Genomic DNA, 21,944 nt, shown 5'->3' on the forward strand with positions numbered 1-21,944 from the left:
TGCCCTCTGGTCCTAGATGCACCAACTATAGGAAACATCTACTGTCTAGGCCTTTCAATATTTAACTGGACACAATACTCAAGTACAGTCTGACTATAAATGCCTATAAAGCCTCAGCATCACATCCTTACTATTATCTTGTTAAGTACAGTCGGCCCTCCTTATCCGCGAGAGATTGGTTCCGGGACTCCTCACGGATACCAAAAAACGCGAATGCTCAAGTCCCTTATTCAACCTGTATCAATACGGTGGACTTTAGGACCCACCGGAACCCCAGACCTTATTTAACCTTTCTCAGTACGGCGGACATTAGAAACTGGCAGTGGAGAGAATTTCTAATTTTTTTCAGATCCCAATCCACAAAAACCTACACGCATCCTCCTGTATACTTTAAATCATCTCTAGATTACTTATAATACCTAATACAATGTAAGTGCTATGTAAAATAGTTGTTATAATGCATTGTTTAGGGAATAATGACAAGAAAAAAAAGTCTGTACATGCTTGAACAGCAAGTGCTGGAAGAACACTTCCGGGTTTTCTCGATTCGTAGTCGCTTGCAATTCGCGCATGCAGAACTCACAGGTAAGGAGGGCTGACTGTAGCCTCAAATGCAGCACCTTATTAAAGCCTTCTGAACAACATCTACTGACTCTCCTTTGTCTATCCTGTCTGTATTTTCTGAAAGAATTCCAACAGGTTTGTCAGGCAAGATTTCCCCTTAAGGAACCCATGCTGACTTTATCACACCACCCTCCCCCCCATAAATAAAATTTCCTTGTCAAAATATCTGCTTTAAATTTCAAAAGAAAAACATCCTCCCCTTTTGTTCTGGGAAACCAAATGTATAACTGGGGCCCTTAAAAGCTCAGACTCCATAATCAACATTTCAAAATTCTAGGGGCCAGCAAACATTGAAACCTCATACAAGCAAAGATATGCCAATTTTCAAAACACTAAATCTTGCTGCAGCTACGATGGTTAATATATTAAATGGTTTATGCTCCAGTTCGAGGTAATTCTGCATTTCCATTACTTTTTTTTCAGCCTTTCATCATTGTTGCAAAGGATACAAGTTTCAATATTGGCTCCAACAATGTAGCCAGTTACATCAAAGTTGATTCGAATAAATTTACCCTGAAGAAAAGGACATACAAAGTTAAACACTAGAAGAAAATACTTAATAATAGACTTTCAAGATTTAATGTTGTTTTCTTTGACTCCATTTTCATTACAATATTTTTATAAGCAGATTTATAATGAAAGATTCGTAGGTAGTAAAGCTACAAAGCTAAGTAAAAAATGCAAATTTAAACCTTTTTTGAAAATATAACTGTGCTGATTTATTAGCCTTAGACATTGTAATAATTGCTACTCACAAATCGAGAAGAGTTGTCATTTTTCACAGTTTTTGCATTACCAAAAGCTTCAAGGATAGGGTTCGCTTGGAGTAGTTGCTTCTCAAGCTCTCCCTGCAATCACAACATGACTTAGATTAGTTTTGGAGCATCTGTTTTACAAGCACAACTTTAGAGAAACACAGACTTTGAAGTATTGTTTAGATGAACATCTCTGATGCACCAAGAAAGACTTTAGAAGTAATAACTGACTGCTAGACAAGCATGTGATTTTGGTCATCTTGAAAGGGCATGCAAACATTTTAATTGGAACAATGAGCAGAAAGAATCTAGGACAGTTTGGAATTTTGGTTTATTATTAGATCAAAGATTGTTCAAGCTAGATTTTTTTAAAAACTGAAGAACTGTTATAACAATGTCATTACTGGATTTATTTTGCAGAGGGTGAAAAGGGAAGGGTTAGAGAGAAAGACAAAAGAAATGCAGTTCAATGAAACTGGACAACATCTTGACTAATAGCTTTAAAAAGAAGAGTCCCTCCCTTTAAGCAGGTAGCACTGAAACACAAGATAGAAGCAGGTATGATATACAAATATATAACTATCTACATGGAATTAGAAAAGGTTGGAAGGTACTTCCTTGAAGCACTTCATGGGCATGCACCAAGATTTATTCTATGCCAGCAATGGAATTTCTACTTCCATTATTTATGTAGCAACTGGTTCAGAACCTCATGACCATTATTTGTTATCACAAAAGATAACAAATGTCTTTTTGTTTCTCTATAAACTCCAAAGACAGCACTTTAAGCCATTCACTACAGACACAATTTACTGGTTGCTCACATCAATTGCTTACTCAGAGCAAGAAAACATTTGACTGACAAATACCACATTAACTCTGGGAATTTTCCAACTAATGTCCACATAAATTTCAGCTGACTCAGAATACTGACCTAAGGTAATCCAGAAAATACACCTGGGAGCATCCAAGTTTGGAAGTGATACACCAGCTACATAGATGTTCTTAAACACCCAAAATTTAAGATTGGAAAAACACGAGGTAATTTAATCATCGGCCACAGAAAATGTACATAAACTTGATTCCAATTAAAGGCAAGAATCTTAGTGTGTGCCTTTACAACACAGAGTGGACCTGTATTCAGATAATTCACTCAAATTCTTTGAATAAAGGACCAAGAAAGAAATTCAATAGACAATAGGTGCAGAAGTAGACCATTCGGCCCCTCGAGTCTGCACCGCCATTCTGAGATCATGGCTGATCATTCACTATCAATACCCAGTCCCTGCCTTGTCCCCATATCCCTTGATTCCCCTATCCATCAGATATCTATCCAGCTCCTTCTTGAAAGCATCCAGAGAATTGGCCTCCACCGTCTTCCGAGGCAGTGCATTCCACACCTCCACAACTCTCTGGGAGAAGAAGCTCTTCCTCAACTCTGTTTTAAATAACTGACCTCTTATTCTCAATCCATGCCCTCTGGTACTGGACTCTCCCAACATCTGGAAATTCAGTTCCTAATTTGAGGTGTGCCACACTTATTGTTAAACATGTAATGAATAACACACTGATACACCAATTATTAATCAATTCCACCATTTATAACATTGTTAGAATAGGTCAGTAGCTTTCTTTAGCATTAGTGCTAAGTTAGGCAGGTAAGAAGCAAGACATGGAAACTTCAATCTAGTAGAGCTGTAAAGCAATCAAAAAGACATCAAGTTGCTTTAAAATGAACCAAATTTGGACAGTTGAAAATTTGACATTTCAAACTCACAATGCCATTCTGTCAATTGAAAGTGTTGCTGCTGCAGTGACTTCTAGGATTTAGATGTGAGGTAATTATTCCACAAACAGATTTACTCCACCCACTTTGGTGGGCAATCTCAATTAGTGGTCAGTTCACTATTGCAGCTCTACAATGCAATGGTGATACTTCAATTTTACATAGAAAATATGCACAAAATTAATACAACACAATTAACAGGGACACAAGCTTGCATTTTGAAAAGTCATTTCACATCTGTGATTCAAGATAGGTGTTCACTATATGAACAACCCACCTTGATACACAATGACACACAAAATTATATAATCTGCACAATTTATCACAAAAATAAAATTCTATGAGGAATTTCTAAAGCTTTTATTTCCTATGAAATGTTTGGGAGGGGGTATGGAATCCAGCGAAACAACAAAAACTTGCAAATGCAGGCATATTTGTGCTACTCCTGATTTGATGGTGATTAAATGGAACACTGACTGGAAGGGAACTGCTGAAGACATTTTTAATCAAGAAAACTGAAAAGGTAAGCTGGTCAAAATCAATTTGACTTTAAATTTGTTTTACTTAATGAAGTTTAAATTTGGGAGATTTTACTCATTTAATAATAAATTTATGAATGTGAAGAATTTATTTATGTCAAAAGGTGCAACAAAATACCCCCCTTTCCTGGCCAGAGAGACAAACCTAACTACAGTTGCAAAATGTAATAAATATTCTGGAGAGGAAATAACTTTGTTTTAAAAATATTCTCCAAAAAGTTCTATTTTATATCAGCAGAAATAAAACAAGTTATAAAATAAACTTGCATGGGGGGAGGGGGAAGGGAGGAGACAACTTCCTGGTTGAATGCTTTGATTTTCTCCCTTTTCCAGGATACAATAGTTTTGTTTACAGAAGTGTTTTGAAAACCTTGAATGTCAATGCACTTTGAACTAAAGAGCTCTGAATCATTTCTCAGACTGGAAAAACAGATTCTTTTAATAGGGAAACATCCCAAATTAGTTAATAAACATTCTGACATATGTAAACACCTCCAATTTTAAACAGAACTTAAGAAACACTTACACCACCTTTACACCCAAAGCATGCAACATAAATAATATACAGATCTGAGCTGTAATTTGCTCCCAAACCCACCCAAGTTAGACAATTGTCCAGAAATTTTTTGAATGTTTTTCATTGCAGTGACAGGTAGAACAGAGACACTGCAGCTATTAAGTCGGACCAGGATTTACAATTAGACTATGCAAATCATAAATGGCAATTTCTAGCCCCAGTTCAATCAGCTTATTGCAAACCAATTTACATCATTATTTTGTTGCATTTTTAAATGACAACTGCATTTGCTTAGACCCATTTCTTTAAAAAAACTATGAAGCAAACACACAAAACTACATCTCAGTTGTATCTTTGAATCCAAGTGTATCAAGGGGCAATTGCACAACAAGAGCTAATTTCAATTGGCCAAAAGTCAATTTCAGAAACCAATTGAAATAGCTTTGAAATTCCCCAAACAGCCAACAGATCTGTATATAAATGCATAAAGTGCAGAATATGCAAATCAAATTATAATAACCCACTCACGTATGCTAACACCGTAGACTGCTGCAAATGTTGAAGGGGGAAAGTATTATCAACTGCATGCAAAAAATATTTAAGAAACTTTCAAGAATTTATTTTGTTTAAGGGATTTAACAACCCAACAGGCATTTATGAAACATTAAATGACAATTTGTTTAAATTCATAATTTCAATAAAATAAAACAGGAAGACTGATCACAATATTTAATGTACATTTTGAAATAAATGTTGTAAGGATTAAAATCATTACAATGTCTAGATTTAACCAAATTATGAAAATGATTCAACTACATCCTAGATAAGACACTTACTTGTTCCTTTCTAGATTTATGTGAAGAAGCAACGTGAGCCAAGTACTGAATCACTTTCTTGGTGTTTTCTGTCTTACCAGCACCAGATTCTCCTCTATAATAGAAAGCATTTAATTTTAACAACTTCAGAGCTTCAATTTATACATAAATGCCAGACAGGAATTAAATAAATTTTAACTAAAACAAATACAACTGCGTTCAATTAAACGTGCATTTTTGAGAATTGCTATTATAATTTACTTGAGAAATATGAACAGCTTTTACACTATTCACACAAGATATTTAAAAAAGATTAACCACAGAGCATTTGATTACCTGAAACATTCACAGCCATGTACACTTGAAAATAAACTGGTGCTGAACCATGCTCGGAGACTTTCTATCTAGATACAAATGGACAACAAAGTGGCACTGCACGTCATACAGCTATCTCAGCTCCAGCAATCCAGATTTCATCCCAGATTCATGTGCACGTGGAGTTTGCTCATTCACCCTGAAAATGTACACACTTCCCTCCATGCTCTAACATCCCAAGACCTGATGTCTGGTAGGGAAATTACCTCTCATGTAAGCGGATGATAGGAGAATCAGAATGGAGTTGACTTGTATACGAGTGAGAATAGATTACTAGAAATAAGCAAGAGGAACGTAATATTCAGAACGGAAAGTGGCCATTAAGATCATTTCTAAATTGGAACAATTCACCACCGAGATTCAGCATTCTTCAGCTAGCAGGATTAATCACAATTGTTAAAAGCAAAAATCACAAGTCATCAGGGAAAAAAAAATTACCTCTGATTTCTTTGACACAAGAAACTATGATGATCCATTCCTTTACTCACAAAAATGGGCTTATGATAAGAATCATAAAGATGTCAGAATTAGCTCCCATAGTTTTTAAAGTTCCAAATCAAACAAGACCACCACAACATTACTTGTGAAGTTACTAATGAACAACTACTATCAACTGTAGTTTGATGAGAATTGACCCCAGAGGTTCAACTATCAATGCCTGCTATTTCCTTCAGCTTTAAATTTCTTGTCATCCTTGCAAGGTCATTTTCTCTTGTGGCAGACATAATCCCATCTTAAAATTTTCATTGAGTTTTTAAGATACCAAGAACAGCCAGATATGATGACGTGACAAAGGATATCAATAATACACATCATGAGCACCTTTTAAAAATTATCCACTGTTAGAGAGAGAAAAAGAGTACAAAAGTAACATAACTCTGAAATATGGCTTTTATACGAGGTGTCCTTACAGGAGATATAAAGGATGTACAAGAACATTCTTTCTTTTTTTACACACACACACAAAAGAGGGATTTCATTTTCAAAACCCAATTTTCATTTCCTGCAATGTGGAAAACTAGACAAAACAAACCATAACTGATGAACTCATTGTTGAAAAAATGTATCCAGAAAAGGAAACCAAACACTCACGTGCATAGGATTGACTGATCCTCACGATCTGTAATAAAGCAAATTATATATTATAATGCATTGTTCAACTTTTTGACTGGTGTTTTCTCATTTTGTCACAGCTAGTTTGATATTGCTATTAAACATTTTTCCCAAGTCTTCCAAATGCAAAGAGGTGAATCATAATCAGCAGTTAACACTTGTCTCAAACATGAAGTTACCAGAATCATATTTATTATTACCATTGTGTTGTGAAGTATGTTTTGCAGCAGCAGTATAGTGCAAGGACAAAAGTCTATAAATTTTAGAAATAGTGCAATAAAGGAATAATGAGCTAGTGCTCATGGGTTTATTCAAAAATAGATTTTAACTTTCAGTAAAGAAAATCAACCCTATTACACACATACTATTTGCAAAAATACAATTGTCTAACAAAAATGATATAAAACTAGCTAAAACCTATGAGTGACAATGATTACATGATATGTTACAGTAACTTCCAATGAACTTTTAAACAGCACATTTTATAAAAGCGGCATACCAGCAACCTTTATTACCACAGATTGCCTAACACCTGATTCACTTCCTTAAAGAAAAGCCATGGATACTGACACTGAGCCATTCGTTAAGTGCCTCAGGTCATAAGTATAAAGTGAGTAGAGCAGGGGGCTAAGCACACAGCATTCTGGTGCACCTGTGACTGTGGAGGAGATGTTGCCAATCTGAACTGACTGGGGTCTGCAAGCAAGGAAATCGAGAATCCAGTTGCACAAGGAGGTATTGAGGCTGAGGGCCTGATTGAGTTCAGAGCCAATGAAGCAGAATCTGCTGTTATCTGTTGTGATGGCTCGAAAATTAGAGTGGGATCCAAGTCAGTTCAGAGGCAGGAGTTAATATGTTTCATCACCAACCTCTCAAAGTGCTTTGTCACAGTGAACTCAAGTGCTACTGGATGATAGCCAGTGAGGCAGGTTATGACTTCTTCTTGAGCACCGGTATAATTGAAGCCTGCTTGAAGCAGGTGGGTACCTCAGATTGAGAGGTTAAAGATATCAGGGAACAGTCGAGCCAGTTGATCAGCACATGTCTTTAGTACTCTGCCAAGTACCCTGTCTGGGTTGGATGCTTTCCGTGGGTGGGTTCATCCTCCTGAAGGAATTTCTCAAGTTGGCTTCAGAGACTAAAATCACAGGTTCACTGAGGACTGTGGGAGTTTTGTGGAGGGGCCTCCATGTTTGATGATCAAAGTGAGCCATTTTGGCCACTCCCACACTCAGTCACATACCATTCTACTTCCAAAAGTTGGGACAACTACATAAAGAGCAAGTAACACAAAGTTAATTAAAACTAAATCTGAGACTGACAAATGATTAATGGTAGCACGATTATTGTTTAAAACTAAGAGGACTTAAGTTTAAGGAGCAAGGGTGAGAGATTTAAGAGATCAGAGGAGTAAATTTTTCCATATAGTAGTTTGTATCTGGAATGAGATGCCAGAGCAGGTGATGGAGACAACAAAAGTAATAACATTCCAAAGACATCTTGACAGAGACTTAGATGAGTGGGACAGAGGGGAATATGCAAGTGAGATTAGTAGTGACGGGCACAATAGTTGGGCATAAATGCAGCTGCAGTCTCAGGAGACCCAACAAATTGCCTGCTACCTGATTAAATATTTTTTGCTATTGACATTCATCATTTTGACTACTGGTCCTGAAGTTGAACACAAAGTCTCCTAACAAAGTCAGTAATATAAACATTCTACCAAAAAAGGCAAAAAATTGTGTAATTCCATCAAGGAGGAAGTTTCTATGGAACTATGGGGTTGTAACAACTAGCTTCAGGAAGTTAATATTTAAATTTTACTTTACTACAGATTCAAAGTCCACTTCTTCCTTTTCATTGAAATGTGAGAAGTAGCAATGATGCCGCACCAAGGATGTGGTAAGAGTTAGTATCACGTGGAGAAACATCCAATCAGGGACGTGGGATTCACAGTGAAGTTAATTATTGCCCATTTGAACTCCAAATAGCCATAATTAAAAATGTTTATATAGTTAAAAAGTTTAAGATAAATTCTTCCATAGAATCCTTATACGATTTAGAAGTTCCCTTTTATGCATCACCAAAATAAACAATCAGTGGTAAGCCTTCAGCTTATACTCCATTCAATTAACTCAGTGCTGCACAACTTTGTGTAAGGGCTTTGCTCACAAACAGAATCATTTATGAGGGTGGCTCAAAAGAACTTTCAAGTGCAGAATGGAGGCATTCTTACCCACTGTCATTAAGACCATACTCCCAACAGCTAACATCTCAATAAGTCAATCAACAGCAGTTGCCGGAATAAGGGAATGCAAGATCATAGATCGACAGGAACCGATTAAAGTGCCCATGAGAACGTTCAGACTCTCAAAAAGACAAAACTTATCGTAAAACCCCGGGGCATATCCAGAAAGAAGCAATATAGATTTAAGGATTCATATAGATTTATAGATTTAAAGATACAAGTAGCCACCTTTAAAAAATCTTGTGTATGTAATATTGAAAGTAAAAAATGAGAGGAAGAGGGTAAAATTAGTCACTGTAGTCATACTAACATTGAAATGGTGGAGCAGGACACTGATCTCAAAAATCTGTCCTGCCCTTCAATAATGGCTGATCTGATTGCAACACCTTCCTGCATTCTCAAGCATAAAACATTACAGCACAGGAACAAGCTCTTCGGCTCACAATGTTGTAATGAACCAATTAAATTATCTGTCAAATATCCAACTAAACTCTCTTTGCCTTCTTCACATTCATGTGCCTATCTAAACATCTCTCAGAAGTCTCTAATGTATCTGCCTCTACCAAAATCTCAGGCAGCACATTTCAGGCACCCACCACTCGGTATAAAAATAACTTGTCCCTTAAATCTCTTTTGAACCTCTCTCCACCCCCTCCCCACTCACCTTAAAATGCATGCTTTCTGATATTAGACATTTCTAGAGCAAACACGAGGAAATCTGCAGATGCTGGAAATTCAAACAACAACACACACAAAATGCTGGTGGAACACAGCAGGCCAAGCAGCATCTATAAGGAGAAGCACTGTTTACATTTCGGGCCAAGACCCTTCGTCAGGACTAACCGAAAGGAAAGAGAGTAAGAGATTTGAAAGTAGTGGGGGGAGGATGAAATGCGAAATGACAGGAGTAGACCGGAGGGGGTGGGATGAAGCTAAGAGCTGGAAAGGTGATTGGCGAAAGTGATACAGAGCTGGAGAAGGGAAAGGATCATGGGACAGGAGGCCTCGGGAGAAAGAAAGGAGGGGGGAAGCACCTTGGTGGAGCACACTTCTACCTTCGGGAAAAAGAAAGATACTGTCTGTATCTATGCCTCTCACAAACTTATCTTATAAACCTCTATCAGATCTCCCTACAGCCTCTGCTGCTCTAGACAAAACCACCTAAATTTGTTCATCCTTCCTAAATGGGGTGATCAGAACTGTATGCAATACTTCAAACGTAGCATACCTAGAGTTTTATAAAACTGTATTAAACTTCCATCTTCTCAACTAACCAGAATCTATAGCTTCTAAAAAAATAAAGATGTTCAAATATTTTACTGTCACTGCCTTTTGAGAAAGAAGTCCAAAAAACCCCACCTCATATACATTTGAAAAAAGCAAAACCTTCGGTTTTAAAAATATATTTCTTATCCTAGATTCCCCCATAAGGAAACTTTGTCTCTCCATATTCACCCTGTTTATATTGTTAATATATCTGATACACATCATTCAAGATCCCTCCCCATCCATATTGTTACAGTACATAGTGACAAAAATATTAGTACAAGTCCCTGAAGCCTAGCCTGTCCAACTGTCTCTTGTAAGTCAGCAATTCCTGCACGTTTAACTTCTTTTAAGGACCAACACTGCTCCAAACGTAACTGAAGTGTAACATCTGTATTGCAGTCACCTCCCTTCCCAATGAATGGCCATGCTCAACTAGCTTTCCTAACAACTTGTACCTCCGTACTATCCTTTTATAAATCATGCACCTAGATATCTCTGGAATCTCTCATCATTTAATACTTCGCCTTCATGTTTCTTGCCAAAGAGTGATTTTCAAACATATTTAATTTGATAATCCTTTAGCCACTCACTTAACCTATCAATTCCCCTAGATAGTCCTGTCGAAGGGTCTTGGCCTGAAACGTCAACAGTGTTTCTTCCTATAGATGCTGCCTGGCCTGCTGTGTTCCACCAGCATTTTGTGCGTGTTGTATCAATTCTCCTTTGTAGCTTTCCGCCTCTTCACAGCTTACTGTCATATCCGTTATAGTGTTCCAGCAAGTTCAGCAACCATACCTTTGATCCCTTCCCACAAGTCAATTCTATAACTTGTAAGAAACTTAAATCATAGCACCAATTCCTATGGCAACCACTTATTTAATCCTAATTGAAAAAAGATCCACTTCTGGCTCCTACTTTCTGTTAAAGCCAGCCAACCTTTTAGCTACATCTTACCTGTTGTTACCAACTATACCATGAATTTTAATTTCCCACAATGACTTTAATGCAACACCTTATCAAACATTGTTAGGAACCCAAGTACAGTGTATTCACCAGTTCTTTATCCGTAATATTTTTTTTAAAAAGGAACTGCAACAGTTCAAGTTCAATTGCTATTCAACCGTAAACATGTATACAGGTAAATGAAACAGCATTCCTCCAGTGTCAAAGTGCAAAATACATAGCACAGATACAAAAGAACATACAGTCATAAAAAACATTAGCACAAGTCCCTAAGTGGCATGGCCTGAAGATTTATGGTGCACGAGATGTTGTTCTGCAGCCACGTTTCTGCAAGAACAAGTACATAACATTTCCTCATCTCGTGCTGGTTCAGCCACAGACAAAGGTAAATCAGCTTGTCTCGCACTGGGTGAGTCGCAGGCAATCCAGCTCCTTTTTTAGGGAGAGGTCACTGTTGAACAACACTGATGGGAGGGTTTACTTTGCCCAAATGCAATTAACATTAGAAAATTATAGCTACAGTACAAGAACTGCTGCTTCAGAACTACGTCCTGATATATGGTGCTGTCTTTGTGGAGCTTGCACATTCTTCCTGTGTCCACATGTTCCATTTTTATTTCACACCCCAAATATGTGCAAATTGGTGGATTATTTAACCACTTCAAATTCTAACTACTTTAGGTGGAACGAGAGGAATTAACATAAATAGATTACAGTGAGAATTAGTGTTGATAATACAATTGCTCTGAGCACCAGCTTAGACTTGTTTGGAATGGCTTCCTTCTGTCCCCTATGGAAATAGGAAAAGTAATGATCAGCTATCTCACTAAACACACCCAAAACCCTAGCATGAGGATACATTAGGATCTGGAGATTTTTCTTAGTCAAATACATCCAGCCTATCCAATCTTTCATCATAACTTCTGCTCTCCATTCTAGGCAACATCCTGCAGAACTGTTCTACATTCTTATTGCTAGCAGATCCTTTTTGTGGTATGGCAAACAAAAATGTATATAATACTCCAAGTAGAGTCCAACCAACGCTTGGTACAATTGTAAATTGAAAGAGTAGGACGGCACGGTAGCATAGTGATTAGCACAACTGCTTTACTATGACTACCGTCCCGTTGCACTCACATCCATCATCATGAAGTGTTTCAAGAAGCTCGTCATGAGGCATATCAAAATCCTGCTGCCCCCCTCATTGGACCCCCTGCACTTTGCGTACCGTCCCAACCGCTCAACAGATGATGTCATTGCCATCACCCTCCACCTGGCCCTAACCCACCTGGACAAAAAAGACACGTACTTTCGAATGCTGTTCATAGACTTCAGTTCAGCACTCAACACAATCATTCCTCAGACACTGATTGGAAAGCTGAGCCTACTGGGCCTGAACATCTCCCTCTGCAACTGGGTCCTAGATTTCCTGACTGGGAGACCTCAGTCAGTCCGGATCGGGAGCAACATCTCCAACACCATCACAGCCCCCCAGGGATGTGTGCTCAGTCCACTGCTGTTCACTTTGCTGACCCACGACTGTGCTGCAACACACAGCTCAAACCACGTCATCAAGTTCGCCGATGACACGACTGTGGTGGGTCTCATCAGCAAGAATGACGAGTCAGCTTACAGAGAGAAGGTGCAGCAGCTAACGGACTGGTGCAGAGCCAACAACATGTCTCTTAATGTGAACAAAACAAAAGAGATGGCTGTTGATTTCAGGAGGGCATGGAACGACCACTCCCCGTTGAACATCAACGGCTCCTTGGTAGAGATCGTTAAGAGCACCAAATTTCTTGGGGTTCACCTAGCGGAGAATCTCATCTGGTCCCTCAACACCAGCTCCATAGCAAAGAAAGCCCAGCAGCATCTCTATTTTCTGCAAAGGCTGAAGAAAGTCCATCTCCCACCCCACATCCTCATCATATTCTACAGGGGTTGTATTGAGAGTATCCTGAGCAGTTGCATCACTGCCTGGTTCAGAAATTGCACCAGCTCGGATCGCAAGAACCTGCAGCAGATAGTGAGTTCAGCTGAGATCATCGGGGTCTCTCTTCCCACCATTACGGACATTTACACTACACGCTGCACCTGCAAAGCAAACAGCATTATGAAGGATCCCATACACCCCTCATACAAACTCTTCTCCCTCCTGCCGTCTGGGAAAAGCATTCGGGCTCTCACGACCAGACTATGTAACAGTTCCTTCCCCCAAGCTATCAGACTCCTCAATACCCAGAGCCTGGACTGACAACTTACTAGACTGTTCTCGAGTACCGGAGGCCACAGTTTAAGAATAAGGGGTAGGCCATTTAGAACAGAGTTGAGGAAAAACTTTTTCACCCAGAGAGTTGTGGATCTATGGAATGCTCTGCCTCAGAAGGCAGTGGAGGCGAATGCTCTGCCTCAGAAGGCAGTGGAGGCCAATTCTCTGGATGCTTTCAAGAAAGAGTTAGATAGAGCTCTTAAAGATAACAGAGTCAAGGGATATGGGGAGAAGGCAGGAACGGGGTACTGATTGTGGTTGATCAGCCGTGATCACATTTAATGGAGGTGCTGGCTCGAAGGGCCAAATGGCCTACTCCTGCACCTATTGTCTATTGACTTACTGTCCGATTGTCTTGTTTATTGTTTATTGTAATGCCTGCACTGCTTTGTGCACTTTACATAGTCTGTAGTCTAGAGCAGTTTTTTTGTGTTTTTTTTAAACGTAGTTCAGTCTAGTTTTTGTACTGTGTCATGTAACACCATGGTCCTGAAAAAACGTTGTCTCATTTTTACTATGTACTGTACGAGCAGTTATGGTCGAAATGACAATTAAAAAGTGTCCTGACTTGACAATCACTGATCACGGTTCAAACCCACTGCTGTCTGAGGAGTCCGCACATTCTCCCTGTGACCATGTGAATTTCCTCTGGGTGCTCCAGTTTCTTCCCATGTGCAAAGACATACGGTTAGGGTTTGTGAGTAGTGAGCTGCTACACTGGCACAGGAAGTGTGGCAACACTTGGCGGACTGCTCCAGCACAATCCTTGGACTGTGTTGGTTGATGAAGCAGAGTGACAAATATTACTACACGTTTCGAAATAGAGCTGATCTTAATATGGAGTATCTCCTGAATAATGAAAAGCTAACCCATGAATATGACAGAAAACTGACATCCCAAAATTAGGGCAACTTCATAAGGCTTGCAATTATAAACTAAAAACACTGGAATATACTAAGTCATCATAAACAGTTTAAAAACAAAGCAAGAAGTGAAATTATTCTGTAATGAGGTCTTAAAACATGGTGGAAAGACTTTTCAATAGTAATTTTCCAATGGCAAATTAGATTTGTTTGATACAGGAAAGTTGCAAAATTCTGGGGAAAAGGTGGTCTAACTAGTTGTTCCATCATAGTACTAACACAGGTGGTATTAATTAATGACCTTGAGTATTTTAATCACTTTGTGATTATTACTTTTTGTATTTTCTCCTTAAAAGGTCTGTTCAATTATCTAGCAGAGCAAAGGAATGCTAGTGTTTATTAAAATACTAAGTAAACGTCAAAGCAACCTACCAGCCAATAAATTTCAGTTATCCTTGAGCTATAAAGTAAAATAGGTTATGATAAACTGGGTCACATTGAATGTGACATGGTTTCCAATGAATGAAAGATTAGAAATGGAGTTAAAAAAATATATAAATCAGGATCCAATGAAGTGTTAGTCATATTTCTGTGAGCCTGGATACTAAAAATGGATGAAGGAATTTAGAAATACAAGAACACAAGCATAAACAAGAGCAGGAATGGCCTCTGCGGCAGTGCAACTTTGCCCTTGATATTCATTATCATAGCTGATTTGCTCCAGGTACAAAATCCACTTTTGTGCCAGCTCCACAGTGTTCAATTGCTAAATCTTTCACAGATTCATCTACCAATTAAATACCTCCAGCAATCTAGCCTTCAGAATCTCAAAGCTAAAGAATTCCAGAGATTCAACAGCTTCGAGAATTCCTATACACCTGAATTTTAAATGATTGTCCACTCTCTTGTAATTATGCCTCCTCATTCAAGATTCTCATTAGCAGAACATCTCAACATTTCCCTTATCATATCCTCTTTGATTATAATAGTCTTCTAAATTTAAAAGAACACAGATGCAATATTTTTTGTTTAGGGTCTCATCTTTGGAAATAGCCTAGTGAATTTTCTGGAAGGCCTACAAATACCTGTAAGAAGCTTTAAATTATGAACTTTCCTATATTTCAATAGAACTTGATTTTTATGATTATGATGGCATACTGGATCATAGGCAATACTGATAAATTTGATCAAGTAATTCAATTATGGAAGGTCTGTTATCTATTTAGAATTAATATCTTAAATTCATATGAAGCCTTCCCCCCATCTTTAAAATTCCACTAAATTACGCTAAACACCAAAGCAGACTCTCAATTTCCAATGCTTATAACTTGATTATCCAAATCCAAGCACTTGCATACATCTTCACTAAATGCTGCAATGTGGTCCACCATCTGTTGAATATAGTAGATATCTGTTATCACAAATTATAAAATATAACCCTGACCTAAAATTAACATCTTTACTAACCTGGGGATGGCAGGGTGAAGATACATATCTACCAAAGGAGATGTAAGGTGTTCCTTCCCTCAGTTAATCTGCAGGTCATGCTTGGGCAAGGTGTAGCATATATGAGCAGCTGGAGCACATCACAACCACTGACACCAGGCAGACAATTTCTGAAGAGTACTGAAAATGGCTGGGGTCACCTGTCTTGTAAAGACATTGCCCAGAAGACAATGGAAAAACACTTCTGCAGAAAAAATTGCCAAGAGCAATCATGGTCATGGAAAGACAACAATGAATAATGAACAAACTAATCTGTAGTTAATTATAGTAACTACCTGTACAACTTTGGGGATCTCATCCAACTTACTGAAACTTTGGGTTACAGAAAGTTAATGGAACCCTCAAGCTTCCATTTCTCATAGCTCAAACTATAAGTTTTTTGCACAATTACTATTAAATTTTCATGGCAAAAAGGCACAGAAGAAATAGGCAATACTTTCTAAATTTCTTTTTGTTCCCACCAACACTATCCCTAGCCTGATCCCAGCCCTTGGATGCCTTATTTCCAGATAGAGAAGTAGATTTTTTTTTACATGTCTGAGAATAAATGTGTAATGACTCACAACCATGTAGTACACAAAATAATGGCAATAGTGTCAAGGAAAAGGGCTAAATATCATTGGAGAAGTAGATTCAATGAATCTCAAGAGAAGACAACTGAAAGCAAATATATTAATCTGAAGCAATAAACAAATTGCTGTAGGAGCTTAGCAAGTTGGGAAAGAAGAGAGGAATATTGAGATCCTGCATCTGAACTGAGAATGGGGAGAGTAGAGAGCCTGAATAAAGAGGTGAGGGAATGGGGCAAGACAGGTCAATAGGATAACTGATCAGCCATGACCTTACTGATTAATGGAATAGGCTCAAGGTACCAAATGCCTGACTCTTATATTAATTATCTAGATTCCATACAATAAAGGTAATCTTCATCTATATTAGTGGTCGCCAATCCGTCGATCACGATCGACTAGTCTATCTTTGAGACTTTCCCAGTTGATCCCGAAAAAAATTAAAAATAAATACACAAATACTGTTGAGAGATTGTTTCCGGGTTGCAGAGTTTTAGTTCTGTTTTTTTCTGTCCAGTGCACATGCATATAGCTCTCCGCACTACACAGTGTAATTCACTTGTCCCCAACCGCCGGGCCACGAGGAAGCGATATGAGTCAGCTACACTTTTCCTCATTCCCTGTCAGCCCACTGTTGAACTTGAACTCACGCAAAGTCATCAAGTGACTAAACACAGTGATACCTTCATGCCAGGGATCACCGGTTGCCCTCGGGCGGCCGGCGGGAAGTGCCATCGTTACTGGCCTGGAGCGCTGCCTCTGAACCTGTTTAGCACACCGAATGTTCAAGGGGAACCCGGTGCTAAAATACTCGCAGATGACCTAATTCAGACTCAGCATTTCTTAAGTATCAGAGCAGCTACCGCGCTGCGATCTACTGAAATAAACATTTGTCAGCCAATAGATCCTACAAGGGGGGCAGGCGGGCGCTCTGTTGCAATCCCTGCTCGGTCGGCCGCGCTCTCTGGACTGTGACCACTGCGGCCTTGGTACGGGGTCCTCCAGCCCTGACCTTGTCCTCTCACCCCACCCACGACCAGCCGCACCTGGCCAAGGTGTCTGGTGGCAGGCGGGCAGGCAGGAGGCTAATTAGGCAATGTCTCAAAACTGCTTCAGTACCGAGTCCAAGCACTTAGCACTTAAAAATGAACCCGCTAAGTTTTCTCAGCCGAAAAAACGTGAGCAAGCGGGACAGAAACTGATAGCTGCAAAAACTAGAATAGACTGGACATAAGGAACCTGCTTCGAGTATCGCTGTATTCCAGTCGTGTTTAACAACCAACCCCCCCCCCCCCCCCACCCTGCGCTCCCGTCAGCCAGTCTGCAAGATTATCAATATTAAACTGGTCTGCGGTGCAAAAAAAAGGTGGGTACCCCCGGTGTTTATATATTATTTCTTCTTCCGGGTTGCGGGGTTTTGTTTCCGGTCTTTTCTGTCCTGGTGCGCATGCGTGTAACTAATTGATGTGGGGTTGATCTTGCCTTTACCAAGGCCGAGATAGGGGATCTTGTGCTTAAAAAGGTTGGTGACCACTAATCTATACCACTATGACCAAAAGATTACCAATCCCTTTCTCAGAGAGTAAAAGTATATTTATTTCCAGACATTTCCTAAATATCAACCCTATCGCCCAAAAGTAAGTTGGAATCTGGGCTGCCTCATCTATTCTCCGTACAATAGTTACAACACTTTAGTTTTTAAACTCCACTCCTTTGCAATAAAGGCCAATATGCCTTCACTTAGTACACCTGTATGCTAAACTTTGTTTCATGCATGAGAGCACCTGGAATTCTTTGTACTCCATTCACTTACAATCCCTTTGCACTTAGTCATGCTTCTTACTGAAGTGTATGAACTCAAAACTCCAATTGCAAAGTTTTTGTCACTCAACACATTTAAATTTTGCTGCAGAATTCAAATATCCCAATCATAGCTTGCCTTCCATTACATCCCCCATACAAATAACCACTACGTTATTACTCTTAAGTAGCAAGTAACTTTATAGCCTATTCTACACTGCATCTTGTAATCACTACACATACATTTTGTGGAATCCAAAAAAAATACTGCCCACATGTTATCATCTGCCTCCATTAGAGAGAGAAGCACCATAGCAAACACCACTTTTACCAGAACCAGAAAATCAATTCTTAGCTAAAGACTTACTGCACCTTGTTTGAATTTTAATTAAACTAGTGACTAGTGAATTTTAATTAAACTTAGACTAGTCACGATGTAAAGAACCCATGTACCAAAAGCAGGCAACTTCGCAAAAACAACATTCAAGCTTTGGGTATAATCTTTCACTTTGCAGCTTTGCAGTATGTTTCATAATTTCTTTTTCATTTTAATCTGTTCACATCTTTCCTTCCTGAGATATTGACTTAAAACCTTCATAATATGCTATCGTCGCTGCACCAAACCAAAATAAAAATTTTGCAATATTTACATAATTCACTAATTCTCCATTGTATTCAGAAAAACAGCAATTAAAGCAAATATCTCAATATAGCAAATAAAAGATAGGTTTCAGGAATTCTATTTACTGATATTTAAAATTCAAGAAAACAATAGAACTTTATAAACAACTTTCATAGTTACAGGAGGTCCCACAGCACAATTTTATTGTTGACATGTAGTTTCTATTTTAACTAGAAGAACAGGTTCCTTTTCAGAGTACAAATATCAATAAGATATCACAGAACAAAGTCTACTTGTGATGTTCAACTATGGAATCAATATTGCCCAGGATACCAGAAGGCCTCCACATTTCTTCAACAGTAAATGGGATTTCTTTATCTTTCAGTGGAAGCAGAAGCACTACATAACACCCAACCCAAAACTTGGCACCTCCTTTAATTTTTACCAAAATAGCACACTGGATCATGCACCTTCATCTCCTGACTTGGAAGTCTGCACATTAACATTGAATCATGATGTCAAACATAAAACAGTGATTTTAACAAGTCTCCAAATATTAATGTAAACTTCTGAACATTTCAAAAGTCCATTCACCATTTCTAAATAAAATTCCATGAGTCTATACTAGATAGCTCCTTGAACTTTGCTTCTATGTACAATCTGCACAAGTTCTGTAACATCAATGAAATTGACCACTGATATTCTTATTTTGTTTAGATTTTGTTCTATTAGATTAGTTCTTATATTAATCTCTTCAACTACAGAGGATTCCTAGTAAATAGGACACATTGGGGCCAGTACACCATTGTCAAATTAAACTGCTGCCCCAATTAGCCAATGTTTTATGTAAATAACTAAAAAGGTATGAAAAAAAATCAAACTACCATTTAAGAGTAACAAGTTATGTGCTTAAATGAAATACTGAACAAATCAGAAAACTAACAAATTTACTACAGAATAGTAAAACTGTTTTAGTTCCTAATAATCATTAGAGGAATTAATCTAAAGTACGCTGCCTTGTTCTTTTGATCAACTGTAAAAAAAACAAAAAAACATCAGCATAGACAGCTAATTTAAATAATGGACTGACTTCAAACAATGCTTTCAACATTGGCATCCTCCAAAACTCCAATTTCACTGTTACATTCAAATGACTGTCAATACCCGTAACTTGAAGGAGTGAAATTGCTACATTTTCATTCTTGACCACTTCTGGGATCTCCAAGACAGAGTGCTTGAAACCACAGTGAGCAAAACGGTTCTCAATTATCTTACTGCTCTTTTCACACCAACTATCAGTGACAAATCACTGCTTTTTGAATGCAAACATTTCACTCTAAGCATGATGTATGTCTAATGCCCACACAACTTACATGCAGTTAGAAACTGCTCGGTAACAGTCTCTTGTCACAAATAAATGAAGGGAATCTCTGCTTTTTCCTCTACTTGATTTTGTTTGTTAACAGTTGTCCTAAATAAGCAGCTGCCCTGATTAACTGATAGCCCAATTAACCCGAATCCATTGTATTTTCTATTTAGAACAATGTAGCTTAAGTGGCTATAGCAAATGTAAAACTTCTGCATAGTGTATGCTAATAAGAAATGGAAGTTGGGGAAAAAAGGCCAAAATAACCACTGTGCGTGAAAGCAGTTCCTAGGGTTCTACAGAAATACTATTCTGCAGGCAGAAACAAGTTCATATTTGAAAATGCTACAGCCATATTTGAATATGACAGCATAGAAGCCAAGTGAATCAAAGGTCTTGGAGGATTGTGGTGCAATGACATGACTCACTGATTAGGTTGTTTTAAAATAGGTTTACAATGGTAGGGATTCATAGCACAAATATTTTTAAATATATTCTTAAAGCAAAATATTAGTTATTTAAAAATTATACAGCTTCTCTGAGGCGGCATAGTAGTATAGCTGTTAGCTCGACGCTATTACAGCTTCTGGCATTGAAGCTCAGAGTTTAGTTCCAATGTCATCTAAGCAAGTTTATATGTTCCTTCCTCCATGTGCTCATGGGTTTCCTCTGGGTGCTCCAGATTCATCCCACAGTCCAAAGACCTACTGGTTAGTACATTAATTGGTCATTGTAAATTCACCTGTCATTAAACTAGAGTTAAAATCAGTGGATTGTTGGACAGTGCAGCTTGAAGTGCCCATTCTATAATATATCTTTAAAAAAATCTTTCCAAACACATGTCACATCAACCACACAAGTGCCAACATTCTCCTTGATCTGTATTTGCACCTCAAGTAGGTGCTTGTGCATTATTTTACTGGACAGCTATCACAATTGGGTAAGGTCTTGATCCACTCGCAAGGAGATCCAAGATATGTGAGCATTGGGTTCAACCACATTTGCAAACTTGATGCCTGTCAGTTTCATTCCCTTATATGGTAAAACTTGTCAGTGTGCTGGTACAAACCAAAATAATACCCTTTTAAAAACCCAGCTTGTCAGAACAAGCTGCTATATCTCTTCCACTGCAACATGAAACTCCTGGAATGTTAAACATACAGCATACTATATTAACTCTCATGCCTCTGCAAGTCCCACACAAGCTGCAATATTCCATATGACTGATAAAATTCAATAATTCATCTAATAAGTTATTTGGCTTTGTCCTTTTCTTTTTCTTCTCCATATTTTATAAAATTATTCCCTCCCAATGCCAACAGAAATGCCAATCAGAAATAGAACCAAATTAATAAAATCAAGTCCCAAATTTATGAATAAAATAGAAATTCAAAAGATCATGTGAAATCAAAACAATGTTACATACTATGACAGAGGAGGAAAGTATCATTAACGCTATGAAGTAGTAACCACTATTTCTTCAAAATTTTCTCCCCCACTGGATTATAGAAATAATATTTCTGTATTAAATTTACTGGACCCTGACAATTCTTAACAATTACTTCTTTTCAACTATGAAATAAACCCAATTCTGATTCTGTTGTAGCAGTACCTACATTATTGTCCATCCCTCAAGCATTGAAAGATGGTTGTTGCCAGTCACCTTGAACAATGAAGATACCTCATAAAGTCAGGAGCCCCAGGATCTTGCCCCAGCAGCAAAGAAAAAGTAACCTTTGTTTCAAGGCAAATTGATTTGCAACTTGGGAATAATTTAAGATGGTAGGTGAAGAAACAATTACATAACCTCCTTTAACTAGGTCAATTTCTTGAGGCAGCACCAGTTCATGCACCTATTTTACTTATCACAACTTGCAGGTCTAGGAAGACGAGTCATCTGCCCTGTTTCTAATAACAATGCATCTGTGTTTGATCTTGATCCCAA

At 38.2% G+C, this 21,944-nt stretch overlaps 1 protein-coding gene across 2 annotated transcripts in view; it reads right to left on the bottom strand.

Annotated features, from left to right (window-relative positions):
• Positions 1-21,944, bottom strand: part of LOC132383055 (myosin-9-like) — a 113,810-nt gene that overhangs the window by 54,501 nt on the left and 37,365 nt on the right. The window contains exons 4-8 of one of the 2 annotated variants that reach the window (XM_059953776.1): positions 6,504-6,531; positions 5,058-5,151; positions 4,750-4,770; positions 1,380-1,472; positions 1,074-1,137 (exon numbers count right to left, since the gene is read on the bottom strand). In XM_059953776.1, the coding sequence (XP_059809759.1) occupies positions 1,074-1,137; positions 1,380-1,472; positions 4,750-4,770; positions 5,058-5,151; positions 6,504-6,531 (300 nt within the window). The remainder of the gene's footprint in view (positions 1-1,073; positions 1,138-1,379; positions 1,473-4,749; positions 4,771-5,057; positions 5,152-6,503; positions 6,532-21,944) is intronic. The other variant, XM_059953777.1, reaches the window with a different exon arrangement.

Source organism: Hypanus sabinus, chromosome 29 (assembly GCF_030144855.1).
Source record: "Hypanus sabinus isolate sHypSab1 chromosome 29, sHypSab1.hap1, whole genome shotgun sequence".
Lineage (NCBI taxonomy): Eukaryota > Metazoa > Chordata > Chondrichthyes > Myliobatiformes > Dasyatidae > Hypanus > Hypanus sabinus.